Genomic DNA, 16,717 nt, shown 5'->3' on the forward strand with positions numbered 1-16,717 from the left:
TTAACACAAAACTCTGAAAATAAACAGCCAATAAAATTTCCTTTCTTGCTTGTGCTAGAGTGTACCTCAAATTTCAGTAAAGTCATCCTCAGTACTGTTTTCAACTTTCCAGATTTTACAAAAGCATGTATTTAAAATATTTCTTTCAGAACTGGTCCACTGGTAGCCATCAGCTTATTTCAGCTTAAAACACCTTAGTAAACGGATTTTTTTTACTTCCTACCTACAAGAAAGCACCTTACTTTGCAATGGAAAAATATTAAAGAAGGTATGAATGCTGAGAGCAGTAGGTTTTTTGTTTGGGGTTTTTTTTTCGGTTACCGGTATATCTATAACAGCACTTAACCTTTGTTTAAAGTTTGTGACCATTTATTATCAACACCGAGTTGAGGGCATGTCTGTGAATTTTTTTACTGATTGGGTAAGAATGTCAGAGTTCTTGAGTTGTTTGCTCAAGGTAAGTGAAAGAAAGAAAACTTTTGTATTTGTTTCTTGTGAGGTTTTTTCCTTAAGTTCAATGTTATTTTGGGAAAGCTGCAATGCTAATTTTTGCACTGTGCATCTAATAGCTTGGAAAGCAATCTCTGATTTTGCTTCTGTCTTCAGTCTGCTTGGAATTTACTCCACTTCTGTGTAGTATCAGTAGTGAAAATTAATTTGCTATTTCTTTGGCTTGTTTGGCCATTTTTTCTGATACATAAGTTACTTCAAATTAAACATTCTCATCACCAAAATTTCTCAGTGTCCACATTTTAATTTTTTTCGTAGACAGCATAGGTAAAAGATGCCTTTTGCAGAGAATGTGATAATCAAAGATTAGCCTGTAACACATGATGTGATGATATAAGGCTATCACTCTCAGTCAGAACAGTACATGACGTGGATGCCAAAGAGGCGAGAATCAGAGCCTGTGAGTGAAAACCTGTATTTGAAGCTGAACTGATGTTTTCTTACATAGTTTTGTATTCAGCAGTACAGTACTACTGGGCACGTCCTTTTCCACGTGAACGAAAGAGAAGAGCTGTTACAAAGAAAAGAGCAATTGCATGGAGAAAGAATAGACCAAGTAATACTGAGCCTGTCTTCTAAACATGCACCTTTCATTATTTTTGTGCATTAACTGTAACGACAAGTAGGTTTTTAACCTGAGTTTACTAAAATAAAAATTTATAGGACATGTAGAATATTTTTACATGTATACATAATTTACATGTGTAGCCACTTGAAATATGCTTTTTTCCCTCCATATGGAATACCATGTACAATTAGCATAGCTTTTTTACTTAATTTTCAAAAGTTACATGAAGTTCATTATTATTGGAGTCTATAATTTTGTGTTGTGCAGAGTTGTTGTGTTTTCTTGAAACTATATTATCATATCTATTTTATTATGTTTGCATTTAGAATTTCCTTTCGGTGCATGCTTAGAATTTCAAAGGTTAATAAAGGAAATCCCCTTTTCTGTTTATTTTACTATCTGTGTACCATGGTCACTGACACAGTCTCTTAAAAGAGGTATCTAGCAGCTAATTGATGCTGAGCAGAGCAACAAGAGAAATCAAAGATTCTGTTGTCATCCACTGAACTGGCAATTTATATTTTTATGCATGAGGACCTGCTGACTTGCAAAGAACGGTTGTGAAAACAGGACACTAATTGCCTGTTTCATAGAATTTCCAGGTGGGAGACATTTGGGAGACTATCAGAGTAAACAGATTGTGCTTTTGAGTCAAAAAGCTTGGCTCTCTTAATTGCTTAGGTATAAATTAACTAGGCTTCCTGGGGTGGTGGTGGGAATTCCCAAATAGTAAAAAGGTAAGGAAGAGATGAAAATTATTTCCCCAGAAGTTCGGAACTATTTTCAGTACAACAGCTTTTTTATGGGACCATAGACTGTTCTATCCATTTTTGAGAGGGCAAAACAGAAGTAAATATTTGCAAGTTCAGCTGCATGAACCTGCTCAATGCAGGATCAGCATAGATCCGTTCTGGGAGGGAGGAGGCAGGAGCACACAGCCGAAATGGAGGCAGGGACCAGACAGACAAACCGTCCCCTTCAGAGGCAACTGGCTGGTAGGTCAGCTGCATCTGAAGGGTGGGTGCTCTTCTGTGGAATAGTTTCGCATGCCCAGCTTTCAGAAGCAAATTGGCATCATGAGGTTTCCTCCTAGATGATACAGATAATGGTTTACACACCACATGAGCGCAAGATTGACAGTAATACATTTTCGGATCTTTGTATGTACAAAATAACCAATGGCAAAATTAAAAATTTAGCATCTTTGATCCAGCTATTTTTGGAGCAGACCTTTTCCTGCAAAACACCACCTTCCTTTCCTGCTGAGTAATACAGAGATGTTCATTTTCTTTTGGGGCTTACGTGATGATTCATTGTAAGCAGGAAAGAATTACACTTGGGGATTTTTTGGTTCTTAAGATTGCGCTTACATGCATTTTATATATATTTTAGCTGTAGTAGTTGGTCTATGTCTACTCCATTTTACATGAAAAGGTCCATTCTTCTGCTGTTTCCTTTTGATAACTCTTCCATCCCAGCAGACTACTCAGTAGAATACGTGTGGCTGCTTTTTAGCATGCAGTGCAAAAGTTACATTTTGTATCAAAATATCCTTGCATCCTCCATGCTCTTATAAAAAGAAGGGTTTTATCTCAGTCAGTAATACAGTATCCAGTCATAGTTCAGTAGGAGTAACGTGCCTAATGGTTGCTGAGGTTAGAAATAACTTTAAGGGGCATTATATATCATTGTAACATGGTGACATAGTGAAGCTTAATAGGCACTACAACATCCTTTAGTTTTCATGTTTCCCTGAGCACTCAGTTCTGTGACAGGTGGTCGAGAAAAGCTATTCCTGTGTAAATTTACCCAATTATATTTGTATAGCAGCCCTGAAAAAGAATTAATATATTAACCTTTAAAAGTAGCTGACAGTCTTTGGAGAAATGTGTTAGTGTGTCTATGTGAATAGGGGGTTTGACTGATATGTTATTTTTTAGATAACTTGTAAATATGACATTTAGTTAATGCATGCAAATGTGATAAAATATATATTTGCCATTGCATATTCAATGTATTCTATTTTAATATATTCTATTAATGTTTTCACAACAGCAATGAGGCAGAGGAAGGAAATTAATTTTTAGGTGAGCATTTTGTTTTGTCAGCATTGGCGATGCAAAAAGTTTAGATAGTTTTATTGAAAAACAGTGGTTTCAAATATTAAATACAAAATTGTCTTTGCTGATCTTTACTGCTTATTCTAACATGTATTCATATCATGGGAGTTTCCAGCGTGAACAAATACAGAGTATACAATTGAAGGCAGCACTTCAAACAAGAAATAAGGGTGTTTAACTTAGTGATTAAAAATGGAAATGTTATTATTGAGAGTCCATTCTTCTGAAATGTTCTGATGTTTTTTATAGCCCAGAAAGCTATGGGCTCTTTCAGAGTAATCAAAACTTTCTTTATTCATATTTTGTGGTTGTAGGCTTTGGCTCCAAATTCAGCCTACCTATTCATCCAAGATTTGGAAGACATTTCTGTAGAATGTATTACAGCTACAGAGACTCAAACAGAGTCAACTCATCATATAAAAGGGCCTCTTTGCCATTTCTGAATTGGGTGGGCAAGAAAATAAATAAAATAGTGCCTTGAGGGTGGAAAACATTTTTAAGATTTTTTTAAAAAACTTTTAAATAAGTGTATCTCCAGGGTAAATAGACTGCTATGGAATCTATTACTTAGAGGCAATTTCACTTTATTACACATTTTAACCTTGTCTTTGCCAGTCCTGAACCTTTGGTATATAATGAAAATGTCTACCATGAGTATAAATATATTTTATATAATAGCTGCCATAGCAATGATGTTGAAAATACTGCATAAAATGAAATTTGAAAATTTGTAAGGATATTAGAACTAAGTGGTATAGAATAGGCAAGTTGTTTACAGTAGATGAGAAGAAATTATCTATTGCATAAATAAAAAATGCTGTTTTCGAAGAACACTTGAAGCACCTATATGTAGTTGAGCTATCTTTGAATTTACTCAGCAGCGTCAGTGTTACACTCATCATGCAAGCGATCATCCTTTTATATTTTAGGAGCACTTAGACACCAAAAAACATATTTGTATCTGGCCCTTTATCTTTATTCAGTTCATTATCTATTCAGTACTCATCATTAGTAATAATAAATAGTAATACAGTAAATAGTAATAACTTCTACTTTGAGTTTTCTCAAATCTCCAAGCCCCAAATATAATTTTCTGTGGTTATTGCCATTCACTGCAGGGGTGCAATGAGTTGGTCTGACGTGGGCACCCTGCTCCCGGAACGGGGATATGATGTGCAGAGACACTTGGCTTCACGGGGTCAGCTTGGGTCCAGCCGGGCTGAGCCGTCGCAGCAGTCGCTGCAGGCAGAGTCAGTGGCAGAGCCGTACTTTGAAAGAGTCGAGGAAAAAGCAGCAACAGCAGCAACCCGAACAGGGGGATGAAGAAGAGGCAGAGCAGCTGCAGCAGCAGCTGCTGCCTTGTAAAAGTGTGAGGAGAAGGGAAGCGGCCAGAACAGCAGTAGGTACAGAGTGGGATGAAGGGAAGAAAAAGGTTTCAGTTAAAGCCCTAGACGGGAGACATTGAGACGTTAAGGCAGCAGAACCCTTCCTGGCTTTTGCTAGGTGTCCTTGGCTGGTCTCCATCCCAGAGCTGCCTTCTGCTGCGACCAAGTCTGTTGCATGGCTTGTGAACGGTTTCTTTAGGTGAATGTACCACAGTTTGGTCTAGTCGCCTATAACAGTGCAAGAGACGAGTTGTATGGCCTTGTGAAAATGGAGGGATCTTTACTAACTTAGAAACACAGTCCCTGGGGAATATCATTGTCAGAAACTGAAGTATTTGTGAGGTGTGTGTGCTTCCAGAGACAGGCAACAGGTGATTAGGACATTTTCAGGATTGCAGTTCCAGACCTGGGTTCCCAGGGCATGTTTTGTCTCATTTAGCTGTGTCCACCTTATAGATCAGCCTGTGAAGAGGAATCCCACACCTCATTTCTGCCTGAAACACTGAATACATTTCTGCAGGATTTTAGATACTACTCTGAAAGCCAAGCATTGCAGCGTTGGGCACTGGAACGCAAAGCTTCTGGATGCCAAAGCCCTTTTTATTGAAACAGACCTTAAGAAATGTCTCTGTGGTAACAGAAGCCTTCTGTAACAGAATCAGAAATTTAAGAAAAAAAAAGATTGTGTGGTGTTTTTTTTTTTTCCTAATCTGCACTAATTCTCAGGACATTGATTTGTCCAGGACCCATGAAAACTTAAGAATCTTTTAAATAAATTGAACACTACTTTTGAAAGATTATCTATTGTCCTTTTCAGTGTGCGCCAATAGACAAAAGAAGTATTGTCCTCCCATGAGACACGACTAGGTAGGGTAGCCCCAAGTTACTGATTGAGGAGGAGGACTGCAGGTAAGGGGTGTTGTGTCTGTTTCTGGGCTACAAGTTTTTACTGTGTCTGTTCATGACCAATAATCTGTCATAAAGTTCTAATTAATAGTTGTTGTGCCATTAATGTAACCTGGAGGAGTCACTGTAGACATTAGAGATAACAAGGAAAAATATTGATGACTGTCCTGGATAAATCAGTGACTCAGTAGAAAACATTTTGTTTATTTTTCTATTTGGTAAGTAGTCAGGGGATACTGCAGTCACCCTGCAGCCAACCTCCTTGCCAGCTGGCATTACAAGTGGATCAGCATAATTAATTTCAAAATCAGTCAGCAGATTATACTGGACATCATTTTCTCCAGAGAGAAACATTAAATAATAGAAATCTTTGGACCCCCTCAAGTCTTTCTGTTCCAATATCTCAGCAGCTTTACAGATTTCTTTGTTTTGCAACTCACATCCCCTGGCAGTGATGGTATTTTGCCTGATACATTAACAGATGCTGATAAGTGTAACAGTTAGCTGAAAGCTGAACAGAAAATCTCATGCTGAGTTGGTGGGAGAGCCCTGATCTTGCAGCTGTAGGAGAAGAAAGATGCATGATTTACAAAAGAATAAGGCGCTGGCACGTTTCAGACACCAGCAACAGTAGTACAATTCAGTGCAGAATTGTGACAGTGTTTTTCAGACTGTCATCTGCCTTCGTGTATTGTTTATTTTCATTGTGGTTTAGAAGAGTCATATTTTGTATACTGTTGCATATATCTAGAATACCAGACTATGTATGTCTACATGCCTCAGTAATTGAGCCTGCTTGGCAAAAAAGCCATAAAGGTGAATGCATGTTCCCATGTGGTGACTCTTTCAGAGTTGGGCAGTTCTCCTTGGCTTTCTCAGGTACTCTGAGAACGTCTCCTGAAAATCTGCTTCCATTTAAAAAATGCCTTTTTTTTTTTTAATGAGTAATACAGCCATTTTTTCCACAGTTATCTTCCTTAAAAATGAACTCTATGGTATTTGATTCTTCTAAAATCACCTTTCCTTCAGTATGTGCTGGATGATGCACTATATCTATGATCATGTTTGTATGGCCTGGTAGTATTATAACAAGAAGGTACATCATGTGGCTAAATAGAGCTCTTTGGTTATGTATTAGAGGAAATACCAGGTGCTTTTTAGGATTCTGAAAGAATTTATCATCCATGTGAGCACTAAGTAACTCCTTTTCTTTCTTGGAAGAACACTAAAAACACTAAAGACAGTCTGTCAGTATTAGGTCATATGTGTGCAGAGGTCTCCTTTGCATATGAAACAAACAGTATCTCCAGCATGAAACTGGTCAGGAGACAAATTATGTGAGTAAAAATCTAAGAAAAAAATAATAGTAGAGTTGACAGAATATATCATAGTATTGATCTTAAGTAATACATATTTAATACATTTTCTTTTAGGAGAAACCACTGACCAAATCTCTGCAACGAGGAGAGGACCCCCAGTTTGATCAAGTAAGGCACTTGAAATTATATTATTTCCATTCCTCAGGCTGTAAGACAAATACTTGGAAGGCACTCTAGTGTCCTTATGCTATTGTTGAATACTGCAAAAGCAGTATCTTTCAATGTACTTTAGTAGAATGATGAGTGCTTTGCCTAACCATTCTTGGTTTTAAATTAGGAGGATTTTTCCACCGTTTTCAAGCTCAATATTTTTTTGCCATAAAACTTCTTGCTTTTTACAGTGTATTAGGCACATGTGTTATTTCCTGGCTGTTTCCCCTGGTGGAGGTTTCGAAGCAAACTGTATTTTTTCAGGATATCTGGTTTTTGAAACAGGCGCATGGCCCCCGGCCTTTCTTTTATGGGGTTTTTCTTATGGTTAATATGAGGGCCTTTAGAATCATTGTCATTGCCATCAGTCTCATCAGTCTATTTTGTCTCTGTAGCTATGACCCGGCATGACTTACATGTATGCTGCACTTCATGTAGGCTGAGCCAACCTGTTGTATTTAAAATTAAGCATAAATTCAGTTGTCAGGATAAATAAGGTAAATAAAAATTAGAGAAAAATGGCAGGGAAAAAGAATTAAAAACTAAAATAGAATCTGTATCATGAATTAGATTTCATTTACTAAAACAATGAAATTGTAATTAATGAAATGAAGTTTATATCTGGCATTAGAATAATAAATTGATTATGTAAGGGACATGGGACAAGTACAAAAATAAAACCAACAGAAATATACACACTTTTTAATGATGGTATAAGAGAATGAATTTTTGTCAGCAGTCTGTTTCTTAAAAAAAAAAGTGTCTAGAAAAAATTCCTACATAAGTAACCTATTTTGAAATAAAGAAAGATAGGTGCTAAAGAGTTTAAGTTTGCATAAAGGATGCCAAAACTCACTCCCAACAAGGAGGAGGGGTAAACTCAAGGTGTATTATAAGCAACAAAGTTATTTGCTGCTCCGCCATTCCTGCCTCAGCTGCCGTTGCTGTTGCCATTGCTGCTAACTCCATGGCTGCCTACACCACTGTGCTGCCAGCAGTGCCAGAAATACAGGACAGAAAGACATAGCAGAAGCAGCAGCAACAGCAACAACTCTGAAAGCAACTGTGGCTAATGCCATAAGCTGCAGGTACCATATTGATTAACTTAACTTCAGGAGAGGAGATAGGTATGGGTAGGACTTCAGAATCTCAAATGAATTTAACACATTGTTTTTGTGTTCTGGGATATTAGATACATTGCACCAGAAGCAAAGATACCTTGTGAGAACCCCACTGGTGTTCACAAAGGCTCACTTCATAATTTTAGCTTGACAAAGTGATGCTCTCTAGATTGTTCTGTAGCTGCTTTTTGGTGAGAGGTAGCCTGCTCGGAGGGCTGTTCAGAGCAGGAGGCAAACAGTAGGACTTCTGCATTGCCCTGTCCGCCTCGCTGATCACAGAGGGACCCCGCAGGGGAGCCAGCCACTGTGGGCTAAAGGAGGCTGCTTTGTGAGTAGTCCCTAGCTGCCTAATGAAATTTTTTGTGGTATTCTGACCTTAATTTTATATGTATATATTTTTTCCTTCCTGTGGGAAGAGTCTCACACATAAATGGGAAAGAAAAACAAATTAAGCCACCCATATGCAAACCTTGTGATACTGTTCCTGCAGTGTATTAAACAAACACATAATGGGTGGCCGTGACTTGATTAAATATTCATGGTTAAGCAAATTGTGGCTCTTTACAAGAAAGAATTAGAAAACTTATGCTTCTCCTAGTTATTGGTAGGTAGACAGAAAATTGAACAATTAAGCCAAGATCAGTTAATGAGAACAGCGAATGCTTCCTAGAGTGAAACAACTGTAGCAATTTACTCTGAATGCTGGGGGAAAAAAAACAGATGCTGATAAAAAACAAAGGCAAATTTTGTTATACACAACATTTGTATATATTTCTAACTGCATATCTGGAGTCCTACCTATGCGTAGAGTTGATAGAAAAGTATAGAGCTGAGGTAGCCTTAGACGTCCTGTCAGAAAAACTTGTTTTCAGTTCCTTGAAATTTTCCAAAAAAACTATTCAGATATTGAAATTTTCAGACTATCTGTCTGCCTCAGCCTGAGTTGTTGGGAATGTTTCCCTTCTCAGGTTTCACATTGGTTTTCTGCCTGAACAGCACAATCATTTTGAGATGTTCTAGTGCTCCTGGGATTGATGTACACCTGTGATTGGGAGATGAGACCTAAAAAGTACCTGACTGATGAGCCTGTTTTCAAGAACATGGTTCATACTTACCGAAATCATTTTAGTTTGGCTAAATTGTAGTTAGATTTTCATTCAAAAATTTGAAATACATCGTAGAGATTTGATAGAATTCAGCTAGAGTAGAGACAGAAAGATAGAGCAAAAAGTCTTTCTTTACTTGGCATGTTTCACTGGGTAGATTAAGTCAGTACATCTCAGTGTTATAAAGCTGTTTTGCAAATGATAACATGTCAGTATTATAAAGTTGTCACGAAAATATGGGTAATTTTGCTGATATTAAAAATGAAGGTGTGGTCTACCTGGAAAACTCTGAAGATCATGATTCCACATGATACTAAAATCCAGGTAAGGTGGCATGTGCTTTTAAGACAAGCCATTTAAGTTTTAGTTTTTAAGTTAACTCAAGTATTTAAAGAGCCTATAGGATGAAGGAAGACCAGGTTGAACTTTTTAGTAGGGCCTGTTGTGACAGGACAAGTGGTAATGGTTTTAAACTAAAAGAGAGTAGATTTAGACTAGATGGAAGGAAGAAATTTTTTACAGTGAGGGTGGTGAAACACTGGCACAGGTTGCCCAGAGAGGTGGTAGATGCCCCATCCCTGGAAAATTCAAGGTCGGGTTGGACGGGGCTCTGAGCAACCTGATCTAGTTGAAGATGTCCCTGCCTATGGCAGGGGGGTTGGACTAGATGACCTTTAAAGGTCCCTTCCAATACAAACTATTCTATGATTCTATGATAATCCCTTGGTTCTCTCTTCCAGGTAAGTGTGGAAAGCTTCGGTATTTATTCCTGGAACACATAAAGTCATCTAGCAAAAACAGGAAAGGCCACACATTACATTCCTGGCATTTTTACTATGGAAATGAAGGAGGAAAAGAGGGAGAATCCCCATGAACAAACATTTTCAAGGGGTGTCTAATAATTTTGACTTTAAATTTTAAGGCATCAAAAATGGCACACTGTCGAAGGAACCTAATTTTCTTTTTTGGACTTTATCAAAATTATCTCTGTTCAATTTGAATGAAATTGATAGGTGATGCTGAAGTGACCAGATCACTAGTCACTTTAAAATACCTGAGCTGCATCATCTAACTGTAAATTAAAAAGCAGCAAAAGTAAGGCATGACCTGATTTAAAATTTGCCTTTTGCAAGTCAGCTTCAGAGGTGGAAAAAACCAGCCAAAAACCCCTCTTTGCAGTAACTTACAGTGAGCAGAATGGAACTTTAGCTACCCAGAGTAATCAGCAGTAAGTTTAACATTGAAACCCCCGAATGATTTAAAACGATTCCGAAAGCATTGCTTACTTTCCCTAAACAGCTTTATCTCTGGCTCTCTGAGAACTGGCATTTTTTCCTGCCCATTCTCAAGCACCAGTGCTAGTTGTGATGGTGGTGATGGATCCAGCGTTTAGGGACCTGTCTGTGCACAGGCAGAGCTGTTTCTCTCCATGGATGTAGTGTCAGTGCCTCCTGTTAGGCAGACAGTATTGTCCTGTGGGTTCTGTCTGGCTGCCAATTGCATCACCCTCCTCAAACTCATAATAGTATCTTGAGCAATGTATGAAGTAATCTTACTTATCCTGACTTGCAGAATGTCTCACCATTAGCTTAACAAACTGGATTCCTTACACTGACTGTATTTTCCTTTTTAGGTGTGCATGTATATAAAGAAAATATATACAGGAAACGAAACAGTTTTTACATATGGTTTTAAATATCTTTATAGTATATTTAAAATCATGTTTTAAAAGTTCTTGATTAGACAACTCTAGTTGCCTATTGGCAAAGAGCATTACTGCTCCAGCACTAGCATGCTTTGTGTCCCCAAGTACAGAAATGTTATTAAACATAGTACTACTGAACTATGACTCAAACTTCCTATTACAGGAAACCGTAAAGTTGCAGTACATGAACAGATCAAAAGCTAGGGTGAAGAAAACCATAATTATCCAGGAGGCTTATCCTCACTCAAGGAAACATTTTTATTAGTCTTTTCTCAGCCCCTACTAAAGTATCTTCTGTTCTTACCATGGTATATAAATGTTCTGTGAACTGACGACACTGGAGGCAGAAAAAGAGCACTGTGTAATCGTGGACCAACCTGCAGACATTTTCCATATGAAAATACAAAATTAGTGTAAAGTTTTGGCCATGGAAGTGAAAACGTAACAGCAAGAGTTAGTTTTCATATGAAACTCTCTATATGAGGTGCCTGTTGCAAGAGTTTCAGCATAAACTGCACAAAAATTAGTGCTCATTTTAGTTATACTGCTCTCTTCTTAGAGGTGCATTAGGTTGGAGAACACAGATTGGAAAGCAAAAACATTTAATGTTTTATATACTTTTAGGAGATGGAAGCAAAAAATAGGTCAAGCTAAAAACAGGAAAATAAAAATGTAGTAATAAAAGATGTGGAAAATACAAATATAAATAAATAAGACACTAAGCAACATATTAATGATTAAGTGTCCCTTTTTCATAACAGCCTCAATGTGGTAAATGACATGCTGATAATTATTCCCTTCCAATATTATATTTGTTAGATGTAGTAAGGGAGTAATGATGTCGTCATCATTGCAGTAGCACTGCAGTTGGCCCCTTTTGTGTTTTCTCCTTCCCTCCATTTTACACATTGTCCTTCTTCACCAGCAGAAGGGCATGTGGTAGAGGAAGTATAAGAAATGGTGGTCATGGGGTCATAGAGCAACCCTTGGCTCCTGATCAGAGGTCTGGGTTGAAGCAGTGTGTAAAGAAGTAAACCTGAAGGCAAAATTAAAGGTAACACGTTCAGAACTGAACTTGCTGCACACTAGAAATAAATGGGTTTTCATGTAAACTGTTATCCTGGCAGTAAAACAGCCATGAACATTGCTAATGTATAAGCAAGCTAGGTGAAATTACCCATCTACAAAATTATGGTATAAAAAAATCCGGTTTCTTCACTCACAAAACCAAGGCCATAAGTGAAAACTAGTGAGTGAGTCCAACTTAATAGATATCAGTTTTAACAGTTCCCAGGGACATTTAACATCATAGGACTGTCCAAAAAAATGCTTAGAACAGAGATGTGAATGAAAGGAGATCTACACAAACACAACTGCATTATTTGCTCCTAATGTTTCATTTTACATTTTTTTCAATTAGAGTTGACTTATTTAGAGATCTATCATTAGCAGAAAAAAAAGTTTTGTCTCAAAGGGTCCAACAGAATTAGAGCATGTAGCTGCTTTGATTAGAGCGTAGTGCAGTTCATCTTTCCACCTTCCTCCTGCCCCAGTCTAGAGTATTTGGAATAAGAAATGTTAACTTTATCTCCTTAATTACATATATTGCATGTGAAATCCTGGTTTTAACTGTGGTCCATGAGAGTTTTGCTGTTGATTTCAAGGAACAAGGATTTCATTGCAGCTGTTACTTTCCTTGAATCTGTATTGTTTGTAGTTATGGGGCTTTGTTATAGACATGCATGAAGTGGAAAAAACATTGAATGAAGGGAAGACATTATCGCATGGCTATGGGTATCCTAGATATAGTTAAGACAATGTTTATCAAATTCTGCTTTCAGTAGCATTGATAGAAGGTGTAAAATCTCACTCCTTATGTCCATTATTTGGAATCTACACAACAACAATTTGAAGACAGAATATGCAGACACTGTGCAAATGATAGATTTACAAAAAATAAACCAACACTATGCAAAAATGAAGTACTGCAATTCTGCATTATTAAAATGGCAATAAAATGCACATTTAACGTACATACTGACATATATGTTATATGAAAAGAATGCAGAGCCAAGAAGTTAATGATACTGTTGGAAACTGAATGCAGTTTTAAATATATTTGCTGTTAAAGCACATAGAAATTCGTATGTGAAATAAAAAAAAATCAGCATCTATCTGCTGTTAGTGGAAATATTTCTTGTATTTGTATTTTGACAATATAGCAAGACTTTTATGAAAGTATATAAATTGTAGCAAGCTATCTGGGCAGAATTTCATTAAATTTACTCTTACATATTAGTCCAAAATAAATACTAAGCATTTACATAAAGTATATTTAATGCTCTGTGAACACAAGTTTTAAACAGCTCCCTACTTGTGCAGCTTTCTTATCCTTAAGGTATACAGTAGGTAGTTCATTTATGATGGAAGAACATGATCATTTGTCCAACAGGGACATATTTGTACATCTGTGCACTCCCTTTCAGGAGCAGCACAGAGCTAGAATTCATCTCACTCCTGGACTTACTTCCAGTAAATGAAAGGGTTGAGTAACCAACACGCTGGCTAGACTTCCCTCCCTTCCTGTTCCCTGAGAGCCAGGTCTTTGCCCAGTCCACCCTTCCTTCCTGTCTTAAAAGTGCAGTGACAGAAAGATTAAAAAAAAAGCTATATTGACCTTTTATCCCTACTACAGACACACACTGTAAATTCAGCGGAGAAAGTATGGCTTGAGGAGATTTAACAGGAAACACTTTGACTTCTTGTGGTGAGTGAAATTGTGTAGCTGGGGTTTAGAGAACAGCATTGATACATATGTCGGTGAACATGCAGGAAGACCTGATTGAAACAACTTTTCACTTATAGTTAAATATTGTGATCTCTTAAAAGATATTTAGGTCTATTCTAGCCTTTCCCAGCAAACGCTTTTTCACTGCATCTCATATTTAACAACTGGTGTTATGCCAGCTTCAGAAAAACTTTTGGAAAACAACAGAGAAGTGATAGAAATGTCTAAGCGCTCTGAGTTGGTAGTGAATAGTTTGCACTGACACTAGGTGATTTATGTATTCTAAGTATTTATCTGAAGTCTTATGCTTGAAGGCTTTGGTATAATTGAGCCTAGGCTGCTATAGTAATTCTTCATGAAAGGCCTCCTGTCACTGCTGCAAGCAGTGCCTTCATGCCATCTTCCACAGCAACTTGTTTCATATTTCAGGTAATAAAACATACTGGAAACACTGGATTGAAAGCTTTCCTAAAATAGTACTTTTACAGAAACTTTTATTTTTACAGGGGCAGTTGTTATAGCTTTCTAATGCTCTATGTTTAACTTTAGGCCATAATACCTGAATCCAATCAAAACAATAATACTTTATGCTCATTAACTTTAGACCACAACATCACTGTGAATTATTTAAATTCTGAGGCTGAAAAGCTGCAAAAGAGATCAGAGTTACTGATCTAAACTAACTGTCATCCACAAAAGTTGTCATCTAAGGCTTTAGCAGTGTTTGGGAATTGTATGTAGGGTGCTCGGTCTCCCAGTTTTGCTCTTGTCTTAGTCTCAGACTTCACACAAGCTTGGTCTTATACGAGACATTAAACTCTACTGTTGTTGTTCCACAAGCACTGAAACGTGCTGGTTTAAGTTTAAGCAGGTAGATAAACCTGACAGAGTTAATGATCTAATCAGTGTACTTGACATGAAGTACATACTTCAGCATTTCGCTCCTGCTACTCAGCACTTCGCAGGATCAAGCCCTGCATGATCTTGACGTGGTCACAAATCTCCAGATCAGTAATTTATTCCTATTTTAAATAGCGGTTTTCTATTTTCTTCGAATGTACACAAACGAAGTAGCTGTAAATATTCAGTTGCAATACATATATAATCCTCTTGTATAATAATGGGTCTTTTTTTCACCCTAGCTTTTGATCTTTTCATGTTTTGCAGCTTTATGGTTTCCTGCAATAGGAAGTTTAAGTCATAGTTCAGTAGTAACATGTTCTGTAACGTTTCTGTAATTGGTGACACAGTTTATACTGAGTGAACAGTAATCTTCTTTTCCAGTATGCCAATAGACCTGTTTAATCAGGAACTTTAAAGGAATAATTTTAAACTTTGTTTTACTTATTTGTGCACACAAAGACAGGGGAAACTGTAAACATTTTCCTATATATAAAGAGAAGTCTAAGTTATCATCAGGTGTGTCAGCCTAATTATAGTAGGATGGATGCATCTGCACATTCAGTTGGTTAAGATTATTGCAGAGCTTGTGGGGATTGTCAATACATTCTGAGCTTCAGGAGGGGCATCCAGCAGTCAGATACATCCCATGAGGAAAAGGACCTGGGGGTGCTGATTGACAGCCGGCTGAACATGAGCCGGCAGTGTGCCCAGGTGGCCAAGAAGGCCAACGGCATCCTGGCCTGTATCAGAAATAGTGTGGCCAGCAGGAGTAGGGAGGTGGTCCTGCCCCTGTACTCGGCCCTGGTGAGGCCGCACCTCGAATCCTGTGTTCAGTTTTGGGCCCCTCACTACAAGAAGGACATTGAAATTGGAGCGTATCCGGAGAAGGGCAACGAAGCTGGTGAAGGGTCTGGAGCACAAGTCTTATGAGGAGCGGCTGAGGGAACTGGGGTTGTTTAGTCTGGAGAAGAGGAGGCTGAGGGGAGACCTTATCACTGTCTACAGCTACTTGAAAGGTAGGGTAGGTGGGTTTTGGTCTCTTCTGCCAAGTAACAAGTGATAGGACAAGAGGAAATGGCCTCAAGTTGCGCCAAGGGAGGTTTAGATTGGACATTAGGAAAAATTTCTTCACTGAAAGAGTGGTCAGGCCTTGGAACAGGCTGCCCAGGGAAGTGGTGGAGTCACCATCCCTGGAAGTATTTAAAAGACGTGTAGATGAGGCGCTTAGGGACGTGGTTTAGTGGGCATGGTGGTGTTGGGTTGACGGTTGGACTCGATGATCTTAGAGGTCTTTTCCAACCTTAATGATTCTATGATTCTATGAGACAGTACCTCTGGTTCATCACTTTTTCTGTCCTTATAATGTGCTCAAACTCAAATCAACATTGTGTAACAAATAAAAATAAGCTCCTTGAAGAACTAGTTCGTTTTCTGGTGTGTTGTAGGATGATACACAATTTTAATGCGTTTTAGTATCATCAATGGAAAGACAGTATCGGCATACAGCCCATTATTGTATTTCTGCTTATGTTTCAACAGGAAATGCAGAATATTAGGTCACTGCTTGTACCATGGATCTCAAAAATGAGATGAAAACAAGAAAGAACATGCCTAACGATTGAATTAGTACTTTTTTTTTAAGGAGGAGGGGAAACTTGAACACCAGTTGATTTGTTGATTTGTTCTATTTTCCCCATAGGTAATAAGCTCAATGAGCTCACTTTCAGAATACTGTCTACCCTCTATCCTGCGCACTTTGTTTGATTGGTATAAAAGACAGAATGGCATAGAAGATGAATCTCATGAGTACAGACCAAGAACAAGTACTAAATCCAAAAGGTATGATTTTGAGTATGCATACATGCATTATTGACAGATTCTAAGGTAAAATGTATTACATTTTGCCCATCAGCTCTTGTGAGGTTACAGTTGTTTGAAAGTTGTTTTTTTGCTTGTTTCTGGAACTTTTCTCTCAGCTTCTGGATGGATGGAGTAATTGTGTCTTTAAAATTATGCTCCTGATAGTTCAAACACTGTTTCTTACTGCTGTTTTGGAAGCTGTAGTGTCATGTAACT

General features: G+C 37.8%; 1 protein-coding gene across 1 annotated transcript in view; it reads left to right on the forward strand.

Moving 5' to 3' along the window:
* Nucleotides 1-16,717, forward strand: part of LOC104076380 (protein furry homolog) — a 32,945-nt gene that overhangs the window by 8,354 nt on the left and 7,874 nt on the right. The window contains exons 3-4 of the mRNA XM_009577218.1: nucleotides 6,923-6,976; nucleotides 16,341-16,480. Of these exons, the coding sequence (XP_009575513.1) occupies nucleotides 6,923-6,976; nucleotides 16,341-16,480 (194 nt within the window). The remainder of the gene's footprint in view (nucleotides 1-6,922; nucleotides 6,977-16,340; nucleotides 16,481-16,717) is intronic.

Source organism: Fulmarus glacialis, unplaced genomic scaffold (assembly GCF_000690835.1).
Source record: "Fulmarus glacialis isolate BGI_N327 unplaced genomic scaffold, ASM69083v1 scaffold36944, whole genome shotgun sequence".
NCBI lineage: Eukaryota > Metazoa > Chordata > Aves > Procellariiformes > Procellariidae > Fulmarus > Fulmarus glacialis.